This window comes from Micromesistius poutassou (assembly GCF_964030765.1).
Source record: "Micromesistius poutassou genome assembly, contig: SCAFFOLD_1474, whole genome shotgun sequence".
NCBI classification, from domain to species: domain Eukaryota; kingdom Metazoa; phylum Chordata; class Actinopteri; order Gadiformes; family Gadidae; genus Micromesistius; species Micromesistius poutassou.
The window spans coordinates 2371-13154 of NW_028179820.1; the positions used below are offsets into that span (position 1 = coordinate 2371).

Here is a 10784-nt window from a genome sequence, read left to right on the forward strand (position 1 = left end):
AAAGGTTGTGTTCTCTAAACTAACCGCTGTAAAGGTTGTGTTCTCTAAACTAACCGCTGTAAAGGTTGTGTTCTCTAAACCAACGTCTGTAAAGGTTGTGTTCTCTAAACTAACGTCTGTAAAGGTTGTGTTCTCTAAACTAACGTCTGTAAAGGTTGTGTTCTCTAAACTAACCGCTGTAAAGGTTGTGTTCTCTAAACTAACGTCTGTAAAGGTTGTGTTCTCTAAACTAACGTCTGTAAAGGTTGTGTTCTCTAAACTAACGTCTGTAAAGGTTGTGTTCTCTAAACTAACGTCTGTAAAGGTTGTGTTCTCTAAACTAACGTCTGTAAAGGTTGTGTTCTCTAAACCAACGTCTGTAAAGGTTGTGTTCTCTAAACTAACGTCTGTAAAGGTTGTGTTCTCTAAACTAACCGCTGTAAAGGTTGTGTTCTCTAAACTAACCGCTGTAAAGGTTGTGTTCTCTAAACTAACGTCTGTAAAGGTTGTGTTCTCTAAACTAACGTCTGTAAAGGTTGTGTTCTCTAACCTAACGTCTGTAAAGGTTGTGTTCTCTAAACTAACGTCTGTAAAGGTTGTGTTCTCTAAACTAACGTCTGTAAAGGTTGTGTTCTCTAAACTAACCGCTGTAAAGGTTGTGTTCTCTAAACTAACCGCTGTAAAGGTTGTGTTCTCTAAACTAACGTCTGTAAAGGTTGTGTTCTCTAAACTAACGTCTGTAAAGGTTGTGTTCTCTAAACTAACGTCTGTAAAGGTTGTGTTCTCTAAACTAACGTCTGTAAAGGTTGTGTTCTCTGAACTAACGTCTGTAAAGGTTGTGTTCTCTAAACTAACGTCTGTAAAGGTTGTGTTCTCTAAACTAACCGCTGTAAAGGTTGTGTTCTCTAAACTAACGTCTGTAAAGGTTGTGTTCTCTAAACTAACGTCTGTAAAGGTTGTGTTCTCTAAACTAACCGCTGTAAAGGTTAAGGTTATCTTAAACTTTCCAAAAGTTGTCCCTTGACGGATCAAAAGGAGAAAACATGTAAATCTCCAAAGAGCAGTTTAAATCTGTTTACGTCTTGTGTCTGTCACAGCTGGTAGAAATGGGACTGAGCACTAAACCTAGTTTAAGTCGGCGCCTAGCTTAGTATATCTGGACTAAAGATGGAAAAAAGGGAAATATTTCAAATGAGGGTCAGACACCAGAAAAACAAAATGCATATTTACACTCTACTTAATGTACAGATTAAAGTATTCCCCACAATCCTCTGACCCATCTCCATGGTAACAACATACAACAGAAGAGATGGATAGCATGCTAAGCTAGCACAAAGTAAGCAACATTAAATAAGTCATTCTTCCGTTTTGGTTCCATTTCTTTTGTTATTTCACAAATGTTTCACTCTTGAATCATCCTTAAGTAAATTATGTCTACACTTTAGAGATAGAAAAATGTCTAAATTGACTTTTATTAGATGTATATATTATACTATATATTATTTATTATAGGATTTGAGCTAATTTCAGTTGCAGCAGTAATGCCATAAACCATCAGACGATTCCTCTCAATCAGAATCAATCAAATGTTTTCATTATTCTGACTAATTCATCGTGTGGGTCGGACTAAATCATTGACTAATTCATCGTGTTGGTCGGACTAAATCATTGACTAATTCATCGTGTTGGTGGGACTAAATCATTGACTAATTCATCGCGTTGGTGGGACTAAATCATTGACTAATTCATCGTGTTGGTGGGACTAAATCATTGACTAATTCATCGTGTTGGTCGGACTAAATCATTGACTAATTCATCGTGTTGGTCGGACTAAATCATTGACTAATTCATCGTGTTGGTCGGACTAAATCATTGACTAATTCATCGTGTTGGTCGGACTAAATCAGCCTGATGGCGGTTGAGCTGTCATCTGTAATCTCCTCCAATAGGAAGCCTGCCCTCCACTTGTGGGAGGGGTCAGTAGTGTAGTCAATTTACCCATAACCCCCCACTGTGTACGGACCAATGAGTGACACGCCGCCGCTCCGGTCTACCCCGTGAGCAGACTGAAGCCCGCTCCTGATTGGTCCGTGCAGCACAGCGAGCGTCCTGATTGGCTGTGTGAGTATGGTCGACTAGGATTGGGGGTTTGACAGTAGCAGGAAGTTACCGAATCACCTGGAATATATTACTGTGTACGCCTTCCCCCGGGACGCCATTGGTTACATCACTCTGACCAATAGGAGCTCAGCAGAGCCTGGCCCCCCCCCCCCCCCCCCCTGTGTCTCACCCTCAGACGCCCTCCGATTGGCTGAGGAAGTACTCGGCGGTGCGGGCGCGGGGGGGCAGCGGTTGCCGCGGCGACGAGGGATGGTGCAGGTGGGGGTGGTGGCGCCCGCGCAGGGAGGCGGTGGAGTGGTTGCCGTGGTGATGGTGGTGGTGGTGGGGGTGGGGCGGGGCGGGGGGCCGCATGGCGGGGGGGACGGCCGACGACTTGATGGGGATGATCCTCGTGTCCATCACCTCGCAGTCCACCTGCATCATCATCTCATAGCCCCGCGACGCGTTGTACAGGCTCTCTGTAACGCACAACAGACACACAACAGACACACAACATCATCTCATAGCCCCGCGACGCGTTGTACAGGCTCTCTGTAACGCACAACAGACACACAACAGACACACAACATCATCTCATAGCCCCGCGACGCGTTGTACAGACTCTCTGTAACGCACAACAGACACACAACAGACACACAACATCATCTCATAGCCCCGCGACGCGTTGTACAGGCTCTCTGTAACGCACAACAGACACACAACATCATCTCATAGCCCCGCGACGCGTTGTACAGGCTCTCTGTAACGCACAACAGACACACAACATCATCTCATAGCCCCGCGACGCGTTGTACAGGCTCTCTGTAACGCACAACAGACACACAACATCATCTCATAGCCCCGCGACGCGTTGTACAGGCTCTCTGTAACGCACAACAGACACACAACAGACACACAACATCATCTCATAGCCCCGCGACGCGTTGTACAGGCTCTCTGTAACGCACAACAGACACACAACAGACACACAACATCATCTCATAGCCCCGCGACGCGTTGTACAGGCTCTCTGTAACGCACAACAGACGCACAACAGACACACAACATCATCTCATAGCCCCGCGACGCGTTGTACAGGCTCTCTGTAACGCACAACAGACGCACAACAGACACACAACAGACACACAACATCATCTCATAGCCCCGCGACGCGTTGTACAGGCTCTCTGTAACGCACAACAGACACACAACATCATCTCATAGCCCCGCGACGCGTTGTACAGGCTCTCTGTAACGCACAACGGACACACAACAGACACACAACATCATCTCATAGCCCCGCGACGCGTTGTACAGGCTCTCTGTAACGCACAACGGACACACAACAGACACACAACATCATCTCATAGCCCCGCGACGCGTTGTACAGGCTCTCTGTAACGCACAACAGACACACAACATCATCTCATAGCCCCGCGACGCGTTGTACAGGCTCTCTGTAACGCACAACAGACACACAACATCATCTCATAGCCCCGCGACGCGTTGTACAGGCTCTCTGTAACGCACAACAGACACACAACAGACACACAACATCATCTCATAGCCCCGCGACGCGTTGTACAGGCTCTCTGTAACGCACAACAGACACACAACAGACACACATCATCATCTCATAGCCCCGCGACGCGTTGTACAGGCTCTCTGTAACGCACAACAGACACACAACATCATCTCATAGCCCCGCGACGCGTTGTACAGGCTCTCTGTAACGCACAACAGACGCACAACAGACACACAACATCATCTCATAGCCCCGCGACGCGTTGTACAGGCTCTCTGTAACGCACAACAGACACACAACATCATCTCATAGCCCCGCGACGCGTTGTACAGGCTCTCTGTAACGCACAACAGACACACAACATCATCTCATAGCCCCGCGACGCGTTGTACAGGCTCTCTGTAACGCACAACAGACACACAACAGACACACAACATCATCTCATAGCCCCGCGACGCGTTGTACAGGCTCTCTGTAACGCACAACAGACACACAACATCATCTCATAGCCCCGCGACGCGTTGTACAGGCTCTCTGTAACGCACAACAGACACACAACAGACACACAACATCATCTCATAGCCCCGCGACGCGTTGTACAGGCTCTCTGTAACGCACAACAGACACACAACATCATCTCATAGCCCCGCGACGCGTTGTACAGGCTCTCTGTAACGCACAACAGACACACAACAGACACACAACATCATCTCATAGCCCCGCGACGCGTTGTACAGGCTCTCTGTAACGCACAACAGACGCACAACAGACACACAACATCATCTCATAGCCCCGCGACGCGTTGTACAGGCTCTCTGTAACGCACAACAGACACACAACAGACACACAACATCATCTCATAGCCCCGCGACGCGTTGTACAGGCTCTCTGTAACGCACAACAGACACACAACATCATCTCATAGCCCCGCGACGCGTTGTACAGGCTCTCTGTAACGCACAACAGACACACAACATCATCTCATAGCCCCGCGACGCGTTGTACAGGCTCTCTGTAACGCACAACAGACGCACAACAGACACACAACATCATCTCATAGCCCCGCGACGCGTTGTACAGGCTCTCTGTAACGCACAACAGACACACAACATCATCTCATAGCCCCGCGACGCGTTGTACAGGCTCTCTGTAACGCACAACAGACACACAACATCATCTCATAGCCCCGCGACGCGTTGTACAGGCTCTCTGTAACGCACAACAGACACACAACATCATCTCATAGCCCCGCGACGCGTTGTACAGGCTCTCTGTAACGCACAACAGACACACAACAGACACACAACATCATCTCATAGCCCCGCGACGCGTTGTACAGGCTCTCTGTAACGCACAACAGACACACAACATCATCTCATAGCCCCGCGACGCGTTGTACAGGCTCTCTGTAACGCACAACAGACACACAACAGACACACAACATCATCTCATAGCCCCGCGACGCGTTGTACAGGCTCTCTGTAACGCACAACAGACACACAACATCATCTCATAGCCCCGCGACGCGTTGTACAGGCTCTCTGTAACGCACAACAGACACACAACAGACACACAACATCATCTCATAGCCCCGCGACGCGTTGTACAGGCTCTCTGTAACGCACAACAGACGCACAACAGACACACAACATCATCTCATAGCCCCGCGACGCGTTGTACAGGCTCTCTGTAACGCACAACAGACACACAACATCATCTCATAGCCCCGCGACGCGTTGTACAGGCTCTCTGTAACGCACAACAGACACACAACATCATCTCATAGCCCCGCGACGCGTTGTACAGGCTCTCTGTAACGCACAACAGACACACAACAGACACACAACATCATCTCATAGCCCCGCGACGCGTTGTACAGGCTCTCTGTAACGCACAACAGACACACAACATCATCTCATAGCCCCGCGACGCGTTGTACAGGCTCTCTGTAACGCACAACAGACACACAACAGACACACAACATCATCTCATAGCCCCGCGACGCGTTGTACAGGCTCTCTGTAACACAACAGACACACAACATCATCTCATAGCCCCGCGACGCGTTGTACAGGCTCTCTGTAACGCACAACAGACACACAACATCATCTCATAGCCCCGCGACGCGTTGTACAGGCTCTCTGTAACGCACAACAGACACACAACAGACACACAGCATCATCTCATAGCCCCGCGACGCGTTGTACAGGCTCTCTGTAACGCACAACAGACACACAACAGACACACAACATCATCTCATAGACCCGCGACGCGTTGTACAGGCTCTCTGTAACGCACAACAGACACACAACAGACACACATCATCATCTCATAGCCCCGCGACGCGTTGTACAGGCTCTCTGTAACGCACAACAGACACACAACATCATCTCATAGCCCCGCGACGCGTTGTACAGGCTCTCTGTAACGCACAACAGACACACAACAGACACACAACATCATCTCATAGCCCCGCGACGCGTTGTACAGGCTCTCTGTAACGCACAACAGACGCACAACAGACACACAACATCATCTCATAGCCCCGCGACGCGTTGTACAGGCTCTCTGTAACACAACAGACACACAACATCATCTCATAGCCCCGCGACGCGTTGTACAGGCTCTCTGTAACGCAACAGACACACAACAGACACACAACATCATCTCATAGCCCCGCGACGCGTTGTACAGGCTCTCTGTAACGCACAACAGACACACAACAGACACACAACATCATCTCATAGCCCCGCGACGCGTTGTATAGACTCTCTGTAACGCACAACAGACACACAACAGACACACAACATCATTTCATAGCCCCGCGACGCGTTGTATAGACTCTCTGTAACACAACAGACACACAACAGACACACAACATCATCTCATAGCCCCGCGACGCGTTGTATAGACTCTCTGTAACACAACAGACACACAACAGACACACAACATCATCTCATAGCCCCGCGACGCGTTGTACAGGCTCTCTGTAACACAACAGACACACACACACACACACACACACACACACACACACACACACACACACACACACACACACACACACACACACACACACACACACACACACACACACACACACACACTCAGTCAGTCAGTCAGTCAGCAGGCGGTCAGTGTGCCAGTGTGTCAGTCAGTCAGTCAGTCAGTCAGTCAGTGGTCAGTCAGTCAGTGGTCAGTCAGTGGTCAGTCAGTCAGTCAGCAGGCGGTCAGTCAGTCAGTCAGTGAGTCAGCAGTCAGTCAGTCAGTGGTCAGTCAGTCAGTGGTCAGTCAGTCAGTGGTCAGTCAGTGGTCAGTCAGTCAGTCAGCAGGCGGTCAGTCAGTCAGTCAGTCAGTGGTCAGTCAGTCAGTCAGTGGTCAGTCAGTCAGTCAGTGGTCAGTCAGTCAGTGGTCAGTCAGTGGTCAGTCAGTCAGTCAGCAGGCGGTCAGTCAGTCAGTCAGTCAGTCAGTGGTCAGTCAGTCAGTCAGTGGTCAGTCAGTCAGTCAGTCAGTAGTCAGTCAGTCAGTCGGTCTCTCAGTCAGTCAGTCAGTAGTCAGTCAGTCAGTCAGACAGTCAGCAGTCAGTCAGTCAGTCAGTCAGTCAGTGGTCAGTCAGTCAGTCAGTCAGTCAGTCAGTCAGTCAGCAGTCAGTCAGTCAGTCAGTCAGTCAGTCAGTCAGTGGTCAGTCAGTCAGTCTCTCAGTCAGTCAGTCAGTCAGTCAGTCAGTCAGTCAGCAGGCGGTCAGTCAGTCAGTCAGTCAGCAGGCGGTCAGTCAGTCAGCAGGCGGTCAGTCTCACCGTTGACGGACATGGCGGGCATCACCAGAGACATCTTGGGCCGGCTGGTTTTGTTGTGGCTGATGGCAGGAAGTAGCAGATGGTCCTGAGCAGGAAACAGGAAGTTACATCACAGAATGGACTGCAGCAGTAAAAGTATTAAACCCAGAACTGTATAATGTGCACTCCTGAATAGAGTGTCTCACCCTCCTGGAGGAGTGAGAGAGTCTCACCCTCCTGGAGGAGTGAGAGAGTGAGTATCTCACCCTCCTGGAGGAGTGAGAGAGTCCTCCTGGAGGAGTGAGAGAGTGAGTATCTCACCCTCCTAGAGGAGTGAGAGAGTCTCACCCTCCTGGAGGAGTGAGAGAGTGTCGCACCCTCCTGGAGGAGTGAGAGAGAGAGTGTCTCACCCTCCTGGAGGAGTGAGAGAGTCTCACCCTCCTGGAGGAGTGAGAGTGAGTGTCTCACCCTCCTGGAGGAGTGAGAGAGAGTGTCTCACCCTCCTGAAGGAGTGAGTGAGTGAGTGAGAGGGTGAGCCCTCACCCTCCTGAAGGAGTGAGAGGGTGAGTGAGAGAGAGGGTGAGTGAGTGAGAGGGTGAGGCCTCACCCTGCTGAAGGAGTGAGTGAGAGGGTGAGTGAGTGAGAGGGTGAGGCCTCACCCTGCTGAAGGAGTGAGTGAGAGGGTGAGTGAGTGAGAGGGTGAGGCCTCACCCTGCTGAAGGAGTGAGTGAGAGGGTGAGTGAGTGAGTGAGAGGGTGAGTGAGTGAGTGAGTGAGTGAACGCCTCACCCTGCTGAAGGAGACCACGTAGAAGGTGTCCTCGCGGCGGTCGATGGAGTCCAGGAAGTCGCTGTAGGTCACCTCTGGACCAGAGCGCACCTGGAGCTGACTGCACACACACACACACACACACACACACACACACACACACACACACACACACACGGTTAGGAGGTGTGGTGTGGGGGGGGGTGGGGGGTGGGGGGGGGGGTCCTGGTCCAGACGGTCTCACCTGTCCAGGAGCCGGTGGGTCTGGACCGGGAGGTATCTGGACAGGTTGGTCTTCCTCAGCTGGGCCTTCTGCAACACACACACACACACACACACACACACACAGCTGGAGTCAGACACACACACTGACAACACACTGTTACACACACACACACACACACACACACACACACACACTGACAACACACTGTTACACACACACACACTGACAACACACTGTTACACACACACACACACACACACACAGCTGGAGTCAGACACACACACACTGACAACACACACACCTGGAGTCAGACACACACACACTGACAACACACTGTTACACACACACACAGCTGGAGTCAGACACACACACACTGACAACACACTGTTACACACACACACACACACTGACAACACACTGACAACACACTGTTACACACACACACATACACCTGGAGTCTGACACACACACTGACAACACACTGTTACACACACACACACACTGACAACACACCGTTACACACACACACACACACAGCTGGAGTCAGACACACACACACTGACAACACACACACCTGGAGTCAGACACACACACACTGACAACACACTGTTACACACACACACACACACACACACCTGGAGTCAGACACACACACTGACAACACACTGTTACACACACACACACACACACACACCTGGAGTCAGACACACACTGACAACACACTGTTACACACACACACACACACACACACACACACACACACACTGACAACACACTGTTACACACCTGGGCCAGCTTGGTCTTCTTGACTTTGGGTTTCCCTCCAGACTTCTGGTGTCTCGTCACCCAGCCCCTCAGCTCGTCAGCCAGCCTGGAGACAGTCACATGACCAGGTCAGGGTCACATGACCAGCTCAGGGTCACATGGGGACCAGGTGAACCAGCTCAGGGTCACATGATGACCACTAGTGATGGCTCGATCGCGAACAAATCAGTTTGAACGAACGACTCTCTAACATGAACGAACCGACCTGATTCGCCGCTCTCGTTAGTCGTCGTTCGTCTCGTTGGTTCTCCGAGACTCGACTCCCAGCTCCGCCCACTAGTCGCTGACTCGTGAGTCGCCGTTCGCTCACTGACTGTTTAGCGGTGAAGACTGGAGGACTGAGACGTCACCAGAGCCAGACGGACAACAACATCCTGATTCTAACATGAAGCGCTCCTCAGATAAAGGAACTTAGTTAATGTTGTGTTGATTGATGACCGTTTGCACCGTCGCACGATCGTGATTCGTTTGAACGAGAACGAGGGAGGAGCCGAGTCTGACCGACTCAGTGACTGAGAACCGTGACTCACCGCTACCGGAAATACGAACAAACCAACGAATGAACGAACCAATGACTCTTCTTGGTGAACTGACCGACGCAAACTGATTCATTCAAACAAATCATGAAATCCACCACTAATGACCAGGTGAACCAGCTCAGGTCACATGGTGACCAGGTGAACCAGCTCAGGTCACATGGGGACCAGGTGAACCAGCTCAGGTCACATGGGGACCAGGTGAACCAGCTCAGGTCACATGGGGACCAGGTGAACCAGCTCAGGTCACATGGGGACCAGGTGAACCAGCTCAGGTCACATGGGGACCAGGTGAACCAGCTCAGGTCACATGGTGAACCAGCTCAGGTCACATGGGGACCAGGTGAACCAGCTCAGGTCACATGGTGAACCAGCTCAGGTCACATGGTGAACCAGCTCAGGTCACATGGTGAACCAGCTCAGGTCACATGGTGAACCAGCTCAGGTCACATGGTGAACCAGCTCAGGTCACATGGTGAAGCAGCTCAGGTCACATGGTGAAGCAGCTCAGGTCACATGGTGAACCAGCTCAGGTCACATGGTGAACCAGCTCAGGTCACATGGTGAACCAGCTCAGGTCACATGGTGAACCAGCTCAGGTCACAGCTGACCTGAGGGACTCGGAGCGGTTGAACTGCCTGCAGTCCGAGGAGGTGAAGTAGCGGTCGATGTCCTGGAGGACCAGATCCTTAATGTCACTGAACACCTCGCTCAGGTTCCTACACACACACACACACACACACACACACACACACACACACACACACACACACACACACACACACACACACACACACACACACACACACACACACACACACACACACACACACACACACACACACACACACACACAGAGAGGTTAGGCTTCACTTACAGCGGAATATAAATCTACAAACATCTCATCCTCTACACGTCACCTCACACAAATTGTCGGTTCGATGTTTCATTTCAGTACGTACCGGAAAAAAAAAAAAAGTTCTTATTGATGATCACTCTGTGAGCGTCTCGTCTTGTCCTGATGTTTTGTGTTGAGGACCACAATAGAAA

General features: G+C 50.7%; 1 protein-coding gene across 1 annotated transcript; it reads right to left on the minus strand.

The window, feature by feature from the left end:
- Positions 1–848: 848 nt before the first annotated feature.
- atf6b (activating transcription factor 6 beta) lies at positions 849–10453 on the minus strand (the record flags this gene model as incomplete). The annotated part of the gene is made up of 6 exons (XM_084489508.1): positions 849–2558; positions 7402–7486; positions 8169–8268; positions 8392–8459; positions 9160–9244; positions 10346–10453. Coding segments are annotated over 6 exons (733 nt in total), but the record flags the coding sequence as incomplete, so codon positions are not given.
- Positions 10454–10784: the final 331 nt, after the last annotated feature.